The 15,770-nt window shown below is 36.9% G+C and overlaps 1 protein-coding gene across 2 annotated transcripts in view; it reads right to left on the bottom strand.

The window, feature by feature from the left end:
* Positions 1 to 15,770, bottom strand: part of ptgfrnb (prostaglandin F2 receptor inhibitor b) — a 61,584-nt gene that overhangs the window by 37,869 nt on the left and 7,945 nt on the right. For both annotated transcript variants that reach the window (XR_012405340.1, XM_005168313.6), the window contains exons 2-4: positions 15,368 to 15,733; positions 7,143 to 7,550; positions 2,702 to 3,070 (exon numbers count right to left, since the gene is read on the bottom strand). Coding sequence is in view for 1 of the 2 variants with exons in the window: in XM_005168313.6 (XP_005168370.1) it covers positions 2,702 to 3,070; positions 7,143 to 7,550; positions 15,368 to 15,733 (1,143 nt within the window). In the remaining variant the exon portion in view is untranslated. The remainder of the gene's footprint in view (positions 1 to 2,701; positions 3,071 to 7,142; positions 7,551 to 15,367; positions 15,734 to 15,770) is intronic.

Raw genomic sequence — 15,770 nt, 5'->3', positions numbered from 1 at the left:
ACATGTACAACTGCCTATTTTTGCTGTAAATCTGGTAATGTTTTTAGATTTTACTGATACATATCTATACGAATAGTTCTGTTTAGCATGTTCATACACATAACATATGTATTTATAAATAATAATATTAGACTGAATGCAAAAATACTGCCATACGATCAAAAAAGCTGAGAATATTATCTATTTTATCTACATAATCCAGCAAATCCTCTTCTAATAATCATCTCTAGGCTTTCAAAGACGTCTTTCAATGCACTCATAAACAAGGCATATCATACTTTTAATGTCATTTAAATACCAAATAATCAAACTAATATTTTATGGATGACGGCAGAAGCTCTGGGTGAAGCAGAAAACACTGTAAAGCACTTCACATGGCATTTTCTTAAAATGTCACAAAATATGAGACACTGCTGGCTGTTGTTTATATCATGATATTATAAATTACACTCCAGAAAGAAGAAGATGTATTAGACTGGTACAGCGTAGGAGAAATTACTTCAAAGAAGGGGTATCACTTTACTTTAAGGTTGTAGTAGATAATATTAATGTATTTATTAACATAACGAACAAACCATTTATTACAGTGTTTATTTATATTTGTTAATGTTAGTTAATGAAAATAAAGTTCATTGTTAGTTGATGTTCATCTCACAGTGCATTAACTAATGTTAACTATCAATTTGGATGTAAACAATACATTGGTAAATATTAAACTAGGCAGCACGGTGGCTCAGTGGTTAGCTCGATCGCCTCACAGCAAGAAGATTGCTGTTTCGAGTCTTGGCTAGGTCAGTAGGCATTTCTCTGTGGAGTTTGCATGTTCTCCCCATGTTGGCATGGGTTTTCTCCGGGTGCTCCGGTTTCCCCCACAGTTCAAACACATGAGCTAGGGGAATTGTTGAACTAAATTGGCTGTAGTGTATGAGTGTGTGTCTGAATGAGTGTGTATGGGTGACTCCCAGTGGTTGGTTGCGGCTGGAAGGGCATCTGCTGCATAAAACATATGCTGGAATAGTTGGCGGTTCATTCCACTGTGGTGACACCTGATAAATGAGGGACTGAGCCGGATGAATGAATGAATGAATTAATGAATGAACGTTGAACTATCATTAATAAATGCTGTACACGCATTCTTCATTATTATTTCATGTTAGTAAATACATCAACTAATGCAACCCTATTAAAAGCTGTGACCCAATAAAAATAGTAAATAAATAAATAATTAAGTAAAAAAATGGTAATAAATCAGTAGTAAATGTAGGCTCAGTGGTTGCCTCAAAGCAATAAGGTTGCTAGTTCTAATCCCGGCTGGGTCAGTTGTCATTTCTTTGTGGAGTTTGCATGTTCTCCCCATGTTCGCATTGGTTTCTTCCGGATGCTCTGGTTTCTCCCACAGTCCAAACACATGCGCTCTAGGTGAAGTGGATGAACTAAATTGGCTGTAGTGTGTGAGTGAATGTCTGTGTATGGGTGTTTCCCAATGCTGGGTTCAGCTGGCATCCGCTGTGTAAAACATATGCTGGAATAGTTGGCGGTTCATTCCACTGTGGTGACCCCTGATAAATAAGGGACTAAGCCAAAGGAAAATGAATGAATAAACATTGAGCTGTGATTAATAAATGCTGTACAATCATTAATATTTCATGTTAGTAAATACATTAACTAATGCAACCTTATTGTAAAGTGTGACTCAATAAAAATAGTGAATTAATAAATAATTAAGTTAAAAAATGTTAATAAATCAGTAGTAAATGTAGGCAACACAGTGGCTCAGTGGTTAGCACTGTTGCCTCACAGCAATAAGGTTGCTAGTTTTAATCCCGGCTGGGTCAGTTGGCATTTCTGTGTGGAGTTTGCATGTTCTCCCTATGTTGGCATGGGTTTCTTCCGGATGCTCTGGTTTCTCCCACAGTCCAAACACATGCGCTATAGGTGAAGTGGATAAACTAAATTGGCTGTAAAGTGTGACTCAATAAAAATAGTGAATTAATAAATAATTAAGTAAATGTGTATAATAAATTAGTAGCAAATCGTTAAGTTAACTTTTAATTACCATGTCTGGAAATACATTCAGTCACTCAAGATATATAAGACTTTTATTCAAGATGTTTGTATTTGAAACAATACTACCTGTATATAAAATCCCTGCTAAAATGCTTGTAATATTATCAATAATAAAAGCTTTAGTTAACAAACTGAATTACTCATCAAAAAAACAAACATCAAATGCACCGAAACAAGAAACATTTAAAAGCAACAACACCATATTTCATGTATACCAAACTCTGCATTGCCACTCAGTAATTTCTGACTTAATTTATTGCTTCTTGAAGGGATAGTTCACCCAAAAATTAAAACTTTCTGTTAATTTACTCCACTGGACATCCAAGATGTAGGAGACTTGTTTTTTTTCTTCAGTAGAACATTAAAGAAGATTCTGAGCTCAATATGTGGTTCTTGGAGATTCCTTTAATGGCAGTGAATGGTGACAGGTTTTTAGTTAATTAACAGGACATTCACTTTTGTGGGTGAACTATCCCTTTAAGCATGTGCAACCGCCTGCATGTACTTTATCCCCTACTTATTCAATTATTCCCTACTTACACAACAGCAATCTCTTACTTGCCATTTTCAGTTGATTCAGTAAATCAATAAATCACTCATTGTAACTCATCAGACTGATATATAAAGTACTTACTGTGCTTAATAACATGGACTCGAACAGGGTCAGAAATCTTCTCTGCAGCCTTATACCATCGCCCAGTGTCACGCTGAATCCACACATTCACTTTGCATGTATACAATCCTCCATCAGACGTCTCCACATCCTGAATCTTCAACTGATAATCCCATTTTCCTAAACGCTTTACATCCACTGCTCTGCTGCTGCTGTCAGTCTGAACGCCGTCTCGACTCAGATGTCCCAGAACATGCGTGTCGTTCTGCAGCCACGTCACGTCCAGATCCACCGCAGACGCACCGGACACCATCACCGAACACAAGAGCACCAGCGAATCTCCAGTGGATAATGTGGAGTCGTTCTGAACATGAACCGCGAGTGAGTTCACTGGGGAATTTATAGGAAAGAGAAGCAGAACAGGTTTTAGAGATATTTAAAATGAATAACATGATGATAATAATAACAATTTTATGCAATATATATTTTTATTTTATTTTGCATGCCAAATTCTTTATGCTACAACTTAATATTATTTTATTATTATTATTATTATTATTGGTATTATTATTATTATGCAATATATTTTATATTAAATTTGTTAGGCTAAATATTTATGTCTTAACCTAATAATAAAAACAATAATAATAATAATAATAATAACATTTAAAACAATAATAGTTTGTTAATTTGTAATGTTTAGTCCTGTTTTTGTACATTACTGCTCAACTTTAATATAGTGCTTTTAATGATGAGATTTCAAACTTATTTTATTTAAGTTTTTGGAATTTGCAACTTTAAATGTCTAAAACATTTTAATCAAAATAAAAACGCAAATGAACATATTATTTAAAAAATACTTAAAAATATAAAATATTTATCTAATATTAATGACTATATAAACATTAAAATAAAAATAAATTGATAACAACATTGCTAAAATGATCACTAACAATTAAATGCAAATGGAATAAAATATGAAGAGAAGATTCTAAAATTAGAATAATATAATATAATTATAAAAATAAAAACTGCATAAAAAAAATAAAATAAAAATAAAAACTGCATAAAAACTTGCTGGATAAGTTATCTGTTCATTCCGCTGTGGCGACCCCGGATTAATAAAGGGACTAAGCCGACAAGAAATATATATATATATATATATATATATATATATATATATATATATATATATATATATATATATATATATATATATATATATATATTTATATATATAAAGCCAAATAGTGCCATAACTAAAAAACTAAATAAAAATCACATTATTATCATTGTTATTCTTATTATTATTTATATCGTTATTATTATTATTGTTTGTTAATAAAGTTAACAACAGTAAAAATTAAATATAATAAATAAATAATTAATCCTTACCAAAAACATCAACATTGTTAGTATGCCAAATCATTTTGACATAATGTTTTATTGTAATCTAAAACTATATATAAAAATACAATTATTAATTATAATGCATTTACATGATCTTATGTAGGAAAGAGGAACGGGAACATTATCCTAAATATAAATAAATACAGTTAAATGTTGATTTGGAATAAAAAATGTATAAAACATAAATAAATTACATTTTTAAATTTTAAATATGCCTTTGCAAATAAATGAAATAAAATAAGTTTTAAATATTACAATTAATACCACAAACAAATGTATATAAATAAATTAAAGGTAAAAAGTAATATTTCAAAACAAAAACATTAACTAAAAATGACAAAAGCACATTTCTAAAATATTATTATTATCATCATTAAAATTATTGTTCTTAATAAGGGTAATAACAGTAAATAAATAAGTTAATTGCATTTAAAAATAGCAATATTGTATATGTCAAATGTTATTTACACCAGTTCTCATTGACAACAAATATTATTAAAAATGTATTTTTTTTTCATAGCAAAATTAAATAAAAATAAAATAAAAAAGAGCATCATATCTAATAACTATGTTGCACAAGTTCTAACATGACGATTTTGATTTAGGTGATCAACAGACTAACTAAACTGAAATGAAGTAACCTCTGAATGACTTTTGCTCATGAATACCGTGATATTCAGCACATTTACAAGCATTTAATACTTTATAATCTCTGTGCATCTTTAAGCTACAGTGTCAGACAGCACAAAGACTCAGAGAGTTTGTGTAATAATGTGTGTTAGCTGGTGCTCTAGAGCTCCAGACGGCCTGATTTTAATTAAAAGCCTGCAGTAACATTGACAGTATATATGGTAACCAGGCAGGAATTTCAGCAGCAATGAAAAGTCAAACAGCCTGGTTTGTGAGAAAGGTCTGAAGACATTAAACAGGATGAAACCAGACAAAAGCTCATCTCTGCTCCTCTCAAGGGGGACTCTGAAACACTTACACAAGCATAATCACAACTACTTCAATCTCGTTCTTCCTCAAATGAGAGTTATCGCACTCTTTTGTTGGACGATCATCTAAGCAAATTATATAACGGTAACTGTATTAAATCAGATTATTTCACAGCATACGCATTAATCAAGATCTTTCCCACAATTTAACACAATTAAACATATGAAAAGTATTACGTTGAGCCAAAAAACACTTCCTCCTGCTTTAATTATGATTTTTTTTCCACTAAAATGTGTGATAATGTGGTGAGCTTTTGCTAAATGTTGATCAATCCGTCTTCACCTGTTTCCAAAACATTCATCAACTAAACACTGAGGCTGTGTCTGAAATCGCCTACTACTCAGTAGGTGCTGCATTTGAATTTAAATGTACTACTCCAGGGGTTCCCAAACTTTTCAGGCCGTGACCCCCAAAATGACAATGCCAGTGACTCGCGACCCCCAATATCCTCTGAGGTGGTCATAAATACAGAAACCTTGCATGCAATGGCGCACACACACCAATGGACCCAAGTCTATTCTTCTTTTAATTTTTTTAATGTATGAGAGCTGTAAATGGGCCACAAAGTTTAACCGGGTGTTATGAAATCTGCTGCATCTGACACTATTGCTGTGTCTTTAATATAATTTTAATAATAATAATAATTTTAATAATAATTTTTATATAATTTTAATAATTTTAATATAAATTTAATACCCCAGGGGTTCCAATCCAATAGAAGTAGTAACTATAAGCTACTATAGTAACTATATATGGTATAAACGACCATTTTTTTCTCCTCAGTAGGTTATGGATAAAACATGGTAATACTTATGGTTTAATAGATTTTTGGAAATCAACAGGCGACCCCCCTTCATTGTCCCGCGACCCCTCGGGGGGTCCCGAACCCCACTTTGAGAACCATTGTACTACTCGACCACTAGAAAAAGTGCGTTCTATATAGACCTTTTTCATGACTGCTGCATGGAGGGCGCCATAGCGACCAGCGTCTTCCGGTAGAATGCTAAAAACTTCCGTTCACAGCGTGTACAACTGGTAATTTGCGCTCCGAAAATGGGTTTCAATAACATTTTTAATGGATAACAGAGTGTTTTTGTGACACACAACTTAGAAATGTGTGTGTTAAAGCTGTTATAATCTGTCACATGTGGTTCAAGCGCGTCAGAAATACGAGAAAAACGTTCTCCTAGTTTACGTGTCTGCCGTCAGAAATACAGTGTGTGTGAGTTCCCGGCCTGTCAGCTGTTAGCTCAGCAGCTCTTTACCACACACACACGCACGCACACACACACAGAGAGAGAGAGAGAGAGAGAGCAAACCAGAGTACTGGCATGAAACTTAACAGGTATGAAAGTCGTGCAATTTCCAAAATGAGCAATAAAAGTCTGTTATTGATCCTCTGCTGGCTGATTTGCTGTTCATTCTAATCGTGAGCCGTTTGTGTTTTATTTCGTGTGTTGTTTTCACCACGGTTTGTGTTTTTCTGTCATTTCGAAATGACATTGGCCTATATTTTCACTTTGTCACAGTTATTAAATCAGTGTGTCAGTGGCACAGTACAGGCTACGTGTGTGTGTCAAACATTTTGGTGAACTACATTAGTTTGGGCTGGTTATACAATTGAAATAAAGAGAAAATGTTGACTTTAGCGATGACGAGGCTTCATTTAAACTGCAGAAGATGCCGTCTGACAACGAGGGGAAAACGCCTCACAGCAGCTGTTTTCCATCCTATTAGATCGCATTTCTCTAAATGATCAGTCCAGGAGATGCTGCTGATGGACAACAGGATTAGTTCATAGAGGATAAAAGCAGGTAAAATAGACTAAAACTATCGTTTCAAAGCTGTCCAAATGTGACTGTTTACACGCATCAGCTGCCGACCGGAAGTTCTTCGCATTCTCCTTGCGCATACACGCAAAGCATCATGGGTAATTTTGCGTTCCAAGAAAATAGAAAATAGAAAAAGGTCTATAGTATGAATGTGAGCAGTACGAATGAAACTCGGAAATCCCACATCTTGCTCTCTATGTACTGTAGGCTTAGTAACTGACCAGCAGGTGTGACCGTAACGTCCCCCATCTCCATGCTCTTCTCCTGAATGCGGCTCCAGATCCCCTGCTCTCTGGTCCACAGGCTGGCGGTGCACATATACAGGCCCTGATCAGCCGGCGTCACTCCAGAGAGAACCAGACTGTGCGAGACTCCGTTTCCCATCTCTAATCGCATCCCACCATCTGTGTAGCGCTGAGAGGATACGGTGTCCACAGTCACGCTCATATCCGGGCCGAACGTCAGCAGGTCCTCCAGGAGAGAAGAGCGGTTCTTCACTGACCAGGTTATGGAAAGAAAAATGCCCGGGATGAAGCTCCGCGAGACGCTGCACTGGAGCCTGATGGATCCGCCTTCGGGAACTACAGGCGTCGGAGGATCTGGAGCCACAATCAGAGTGTTGGGAACAACTAGAGAGGAAGAAGAGATATAGATCAGTCAGGGACACTACAGCTGGAGGCAGAAATATTATTATTCACTCTTAAAGAGCCCATATTATGGGTTTTTGAAAATTCCCCTCCATGTAGTGTGTAACACAGCTCTAATTGAAGTGAAGTATCCAGCTAAGGCTTAAATCTGTAAGAGTACAGTGTTTAAAACAGTTGATTCATCTATAAAAGAGTCGACTCATAGTGCTTCAAACGAGTCGCTTTGGTACCGAGTCATTAGGTGTTTCGCCATGACGTACGAACGAAACCAAGTTATTCACGTGCACGCGCAAACCCGGGAGATTTCAAACCTGAGGCCCCGCCCTCTGACGCAGTAACGCAGACACACACACACACACACCCACAAACACGAGGACACACACACATGCCGGTCGATTGAAGTCACTGCAGATGGATATATTGAGTCTCTACCCAAAGATGAAACCTCAGCATTATAGCCAAGCAGTTGGAAACTACTGGAAACTTCTGCAAACTACATGCTACAAAGAATACTTTTGTTTGTTAAAGGAAGGATCAGTAAAGAGTAACTTACTGATGGACGTCAGGATGGGTATCTTCCTCCTTTTCTCAAGTGTAAGTACGTGTGATTAAAGTTGTTGCCTCGTTGACTCTAGCTTGCAAATGTATTTAGTTGTGATTTGTTACTTGTAACCGCGTGTACTGTATCAGGTTAACTGGCTTTATTCTAATATCGCGTGCAAAGTCACGCGACGCGTGCTGCTTTGTTTATGGAGCTCCGTGGACGAGGGTAGTGTGTGTGTGTGCGTGCGCTGTCGTCCGGAGGTATGTGTGTGTGTTTGTGTGTGTGTGCGCGCGCGTTGTCACTCGGAGGTCTGTGTGTGTTTTTGTGTTTGTGTGCGCGGACGATGGCAATGTGTGTGTGTGTGTGGTTGTGTCTGTGAAAAGAGCAGAGTGAGACAAGCTTGGATATCTCCTCAACAGTTTTTGCTCAATGAAATAGTTAATCGTCTGAATTTTCAAGTCCATAGTCTGTATTTACATTCACCCACTGGCAGCTAAAATCCACGCCTACACTATCGAGCGTGTATGAACTGTGATTACTTTTATATTGCTGATTAGCTGTTGTGCATTTCACTCTCTGACTGAAGGCAGTCGACCAAATGCAACAGGCTGTCATTGGTCCAATCAGCGCAGATTAGCTTCGCGCTAAGGAGGGGTTTGGGAACAAATGAATCACTTGACGATTCATACGGGAGTCGCTGGGATAATTAAGTAAAAATAAATGCAGATTATGAGACCATGAAAGTGTTTTCTGACCTTGCATGCATATTAGACTGATGTTGGAGACCCTTACAACCAAGATATGACCCTATTTCATGTATAAAATGGGCTCTTTAACTAATCGCTTTTTACAGTGTACTTGCACCATTTTTGCTCATATTTATTTAAACAAAAATACAGCAAAAACAGTAGTGTTGTGAAATATGAATACACTTTTTTAATAGATGCAAATGTGAATCGCCAGCATCATTACGTCTTCAGTGTCACATCTTCAGAAATTCTTCTAATGCAATAATTTGCTGCTTAGTTATAAATTATTGATGGTAATAATATTTAATTACTTATTAGCATCATCATCATCATCATCATCAATGTTGCTGTTTTGTAATTTTGTTTTTCAGGATTTTTTGATAAATAAAAAGTGAGAGAGCCCTGAGCTGATGCGATCCTCGAGCCCGGGGCTTCCACCCGTTTGCAGGGCGAGAGGGTAGTTTGAGCTCAGGTAGGTCTCAAGAACTCCCCTGCTTGTTACTAGTGCATGCAAATTATGAATAACTATGTAGAAAAATATTGCTGATTAATCGCTCGTCTGTAGTGTTGATTTGGTTTGGTCAATTTACTCATGTTACATGTTTTTGGCCTGTGAGAGGAAACCGGAGAGCCAAGGGAAAACCAACAAAAACACAGGGAGAGTATGTAAACTCCACACAAAAATGTCAACTTGGCCAGGTAGGATCTGAACCAGTGACATGCTTGCTTTGAGGCAACAGTGTTAACCACTGGGCCTCCGTGCCACCCTGCCAAGTAAAGGAGGAAGGAGTAGGGGTGGAGGTGGGGGGTTGATTCTTCAAGACGAAGATGGCCAAGGTAAGATACTCTAGTTATTTATAGTGATTTAGGAATCATCTGATTGGTGGATGATGTTTTAGCTAATGCGGGACCAGCTGCAATCAATCATAAGCACGTGATCCTCTCGAAATTAGTTTATAAATAAACTTCACATAAATAAATGTTCAGCACATTACTCTCTTCAACTCACACAGGCTTCATGTTTTGACTTACAGTGTACAGAAATACAGTAAAAACAATATTTGTACAATTTAAAATTAAAGTTATATATATATATATATATATATATATATATATATATATATATATATATATATATATATATATATATATATATATATATATATATATTATCCTTGCCATTTAATGCAGACTTTTCAGTTTTCAGAGTATTATCAAAGTTGAAAACTGTTGTGCTGCTTTATATCTTTTATACCTATATCTAACACAATATCACGATTTACTGTTGATTCAAAGTATTTATTTTTAAATATTTTATTATCATTTTGATACTTTATTGTCCATAATTGAATTCAACCTCACTAAATAAAATAAACAGCTTCACGTTTTAACAGGTTCACACCCATTTTTTTTATCTTACAATTTAATATTTTTAATACACAAGTTTGTTTCTTCTTCTATTTAAAACACAACTCAAATTATACTGAAAAAAATTGATTCATTGTATTTACTGAATTTATTTGTATGTGAGTGGTTGCAAACACTTTATACAGGCTGAATTTAAACAAATAAATTACGTTGAACTGTACTACATTTTTTGTTTGTTTAAAGTCAGCCCATATAAAGTGTTTGCAACCACTTAACTTAAAATAAATTAGGTTAATCTAATGATGATTTTTTCAGTGTTTATTCATGATTTGTTTCTCTTGTTAATTAACATTTCTTTACAATGAATTTGAAAACATTAAAACATAAGATTTTTTCAAAAAATATTTACAAATCTTATTTTTAAAATAAACAAATCTGAACTCAGACTCCAATTATTGTCACCAAAAACCAATTATTGTGACTGCTGTAAACAAAATGGACATATACAAAATAAATACAGTGTTTGCTTTAACACACCTTACTGTCAATGAATACAGTAATCATACAGCAGGAAATACCACTGAACAATCATCACACAACCTTTAAACTCTAACTCTAATAGACATACATTAAAAATTAAACAAAACACAGAGCATTTGTGTAAAGATACAATAGTGAGTCTGACACAATAAAAGCCGACGTTATGTCTGAGGGTTCAAACCACACGCACATTATTCACCAGTGACAGAACCGGACCAACAAGTTCAACCATCAGATTAGAAATCATGTGGAAACAAATGTTCTGGATGAAAACTCTATGTGCAACTGTTATTAAAACTTAACTTTCTATATCACAATAAACTATGATGAACTGCACGCCCAAATCTCACATAGACAAGAAGACAATGACATGAAAACCTTTCACAATAATCAATATATGAACTTATGGCACAACACATGGACATGACCTCAATCATTTTTGGTGATGCAATATATATATCGCCCCATACATAAACACCAATCCCTAGCAACATTTACAGTAAGCTGATTGTGCAACATCTTTATTGTAGGTGTCAGTATGGTTAAAAACACTACGGTTTTTACTATTAATTACTATAGTAAATTTTCATGTGGGTGTCTGACATCTAAAAAATATATCTGGTAGCAGATATCGCAGCCTCATTTATTGATTTAGGATATGCTTTTTCATATGCTGATTCCAATGCCTCATTATTACATTGTTCAAATGGCTTTAATTAAATTAAATATGCTTAAGAATAGGGCGAAGCAGTGGCGCAGTAGGTAGTGCTGTTGCCTCACAGCAAGAAGGTCGCTGGGTTGCTCGTTCGAGCCTCGGCTCAGTTGGCGTTTCTGTGTGGAGTTTGCATGTTCTCCCTGCATTCATGTGGGTTTCCTCTGGGTGCTACGGTTTCCCCCACAGTCCAAAGACATGCGGTACAGGTGAATTGGGTAGGGTAAATTGTCCATAGTGTATGAGTGTGTGTGTGTGAGGGCATCTTCTGCGTAAAAATGTGCTGGATAAGTTGGCGGTTCATTCCGCTGTGGCGACCCCTGATTAATAAAGGGACTAAGCCGACAAGAAAATGAATTATTTAATGAATGCTTAAGAATAACATACAACCCAAGCTCATTCTGGAAATCGCCCTGCGGACGATTCTGGAGACCGTGATTTACGTGACCGGAGGTACGTAAAGGCCGCATTTGTTTTTTTTCGAGCGAACGCCGCGGGGCGGTGTGGCGCCGCTTCGCCCCTCCTCTTCGCGCTCACCGGCCGACGGCTCGCCTCCGAGTGGAGGGCGGAGCGGAGGCCCCGGAGGAGGAGGAGGAGCCGGAGCCAGCCGCGGTGGACGACGACCGGGATCGAGTCCGGGGAACAGCAGGTTCCGGAAATCAGGTAAGACGAAAAACGGAATCCGGAAAATAAGGGCGAGAATGTGGCGGGACCCGAAAACGCGGTCGAAATCGAAGACGAGGGCTTTTGCTTTTTTTTTTTTTTTGATCCGGCGGCTTTTCGCGCGAGAACGGCGCGAGCGTGAACGCTGCGCGCTCCCGAGAGGCGCCCACTCGAGACGGCACACAAAAAGCGGGCACAGCGGCCTCTCGCGGATCCGCAAAAACAAAAAAATGCTCGAATACGTACCTCCCAGGACGTAAATCGCGGTCCGCAGAAACGTCCGCAGGGCTACGTTTCCACAATGAGCCCGGGTTGATAAAATAAGATGTGTTCTTTGGAAGAGTGTACTTGCATCGTGATGATATTGTGATTCTGGCATTATATAATGAGATAAATATATAATAATATCGTTCATCGCGATATATTTTGGTACAATATATCATACAACAAAAAATAGATATCATGACAGGCCTAATGACAAAAAAAAAGGATAAAAAAAATTATATCATGTGAACTGTCTCTTTAAATGCTGAGGTTATGAATGAATGTGTGATATGAGCTGGACTAACGCTCTGCTGGTGCTGATGGAGTCTGCCAGATCCCTTCAGTCAGTTTAACAGCACAAACCGACGGACAGGAGGAAGCGCAGCACCTGACAGTCGGTAGTTAGCATGAGTGCTAGCGTTCATCATCTTGTGTGCAGCCCGGGAACGCTGCTAATCTACAGTTTATCCTGCTGAGAGCGGAAATGCGAAGACAAACCCTGCAGACCTCAGAAATGCCTTAACAGTCAGTGAATGCAAGAAGTTGACATCATTATTAGGCTTCAAGCTGATCAGCAAACAGTCTTCAATTATGTTCAATGCCGACTACTCTCATTGTAGACTTAATACAGCTGTAGGTTTTATGTATTGTGCTATTATCACAGCTTTTGCAATGGAAAAAATGAGTCTTCGATTTTTGATTTACTTGCAACAGTGTTCAATTCATGTTGCCTTTCATGCATCTAAAATGTATTTAGCAAATAAATAAATAAGCATTAGCTAATAAGCATAAGCATTATCTTAGTTTGAGTGTTTTCCCCTGTGTAAATTTGAGATCTTTAATTAGTTTAGATCAGGGGTCTGTTCTTCGTACCTCACTTAAATGATCTGAGATGATTTGGCAGATCCTGGATCTTTAAAAATACAGACTTAAAAGAATCCTACTTTAAATAAAACATTTTAAACATCCTCCTGATTATTTAACACGTCGACATGTAGTTTTAATGTTGCCTTTCGTGCATCTAAAAATAAATAAGCATTAGCTGTGCAGCAAGAATTTAAAAGTAATATTAATATCAGCTCCAACCTTTTGAACATGCATGGGAGCATTATGAAAAATATGGAAATATGCGTGCACTCAGAGACACCGATAAGATAACTGTGCTTTATTATTCTCAGCAAAAACTTCTATTTAAATTGAGTTTCATTGATGCATGGAGAAACAATTGGGATGTTTTACATGTCCTGTGGGTTCTTACACAAATCTGCAGTGATTACACTAATTCCAGCATGTTCAGTCGGTGCTCACGAACTAATGATAATGATAACATCATTAACCCAGTGGATTTTGCATAATGAAGGCTGCTGGCATTCAGAGTGTCTTACTAGTCCACAGACAAAAAAAAAAAAAAAACACTGCAAAAGAGCTCATGAACACATCAACATTATTATAATCAACTAATGCTTTGCATGCACACCTTTTTTATTATGCTTTTTACCAATATTTTACTATAGGGTTCAATTAGTCAACTTCGTTGGCTTTAAGTAAATGCTCTGATGGTTGTTGTGTGATTCTAAACTGAGCCTTATGATATTCTGGTTAGGTTTGTTTTAGTTTAGATTGATTTTTGTTAGATTAGTTTGAGTGTTTTCCCCTGTATAAATTTGAGGTTTTTAGTTTAATTAGTTTAGATCAGGGGTCTGTTCTTCGTACCTCGCTTAAATGATGTAAGATGATTTGGCAGATCCTGGATCTTTTAATCTTGATAACTGATCTCTCGCTAATTTCGTTCTTCAAACAAGTTCGCAAATCAGCTTAAAATGTCTGGATGAACTCAGGACAGATCTATCAATCCTCGAAATCACGATCAGAAATGCAACGATTGGCTGAAGGCACAGCAGCGTAATGATGACATCATCTGATTAATATTCAATTCTCTATGCGAGCAAAATTACATTAAATTAGAAGTAAACAGTTTGTTAAATATGACACGCAATAACCTTCCACATGTGTTGTGAGCTGCAGGCTTTACACTTTCATGTGTCAAGAGTATTCATCATGTATTTCAATGCAAATCAATGTATTTAGTTCTACATTTAGAAAAGATTTTCTTTATTATAGTAGCTGCTTTTTTTATTGGTGTAAAGAATAACTAGGTGTTTACAAAAGCATTTTGATATTGGTAAAGGCGTCTCCAACTTTCGTAAAGCATCAAATCACTGTCATATTAGCTCTCAATACATGTTTATGACTGCATATGTATTATTTCTTTACAAAAAAAAGACACATATTGTGCATGTCTATTATCATACACAAATTGTACTAAAGCGATCTAAAAAGTTCATGAAATACATATTTATTTTTTATTTTTTATTTTTTTACCTTATAAGAAGCTGAGCCCCCCTAAAATGTAAATACTAAAATCGTCCCTGTTTTGGCTTAATCTAAGAACTTGAGATATTTTGACTAAAAACGAGACAAAGCAAAGTAAAAAAAGCATTTTTTGCATTGTGAATATTTAATTTCTGTACCTGAATACTGTTTAACTACCAGCAAAACAAATAGAGCTATTCAAACCATCTTGTGAAACTGTAATTATACTGCATTACTTATTGAAGAAAAAAATATTGCAATATCCAATATCGTGCAGCCCTAGACAAAACAAAACATCGCAATGTCAGATTTTTCGAGAGGGTGCTTGCTGCAGAGCCATTTGAGCAGAGCTGAGCTCCAGCGAGGGGGAGCATGAGCTCTCGCTCTGCCTCCTGTCAGCTGTTTTAATGCGTACACCAACCCCACCCCTAACCCTACCCCCAGTGACATCACTCGTAGAAGAAGTCCAAAAAAGGTGGAGCTCAAGCTCAAGCTCCCCCTCGCTGGAGCTCAGCTCGCCCAAATGGCTCTGCAGCGAGCACCACTTGGATTTTTCCAGTATCATACAGCCTTATCTTCAACTAACCTTGCAGCTGAACAGATGCTTCATAGTTTCCGCTTATCACCGAGTCTGTGCTTGGAGTACTGCATCGATAGGTGGCGCTGTCGCTAATTTGAGCCTCTTGAATCCTCAGTTCCACTACATTGTCCGCAAGTCGTGCTATGCTAATGTCGCCGGTCTTTATGCGGTCCTGTAGAGAGCGGTCTGAGAATGCAGGATCGAATGTGGAGATCACGTTGATGGTTTTTGTTTCTCGTGTTACAGTCCATTCAAAGTCCTGCTCTCTGGGGCCCTCATAGTCGGACACATCACAGCGGATGGACAGTGGCTGGCCCTCCACCCGGAGCAAAGGGCCCCCAGACACCGAAACTGACCGGCAGCTGCATAAACCTGGAAAACACCAACAACACAACAGGGAGTTATTGAT

The sequence above is a fragment of the Danio rerio genome, chromosome 1 (genome assembly GCF_049306965.1).
Source record: "Danio rerio strain Tuebingen ecotype United States chromosome 1, GRCz12tu, whole genome shotgun sequence".
NCBI lineage: Eukaryota > Metazoa > Chordata > Actinopteri > Cypriniformes > Danionidae > Danio > Danio rerio.
Note: the sequence above shows the minus strand (reverse complement) of the source record. Positions and strands in the feature narration are given on the sequence as shown.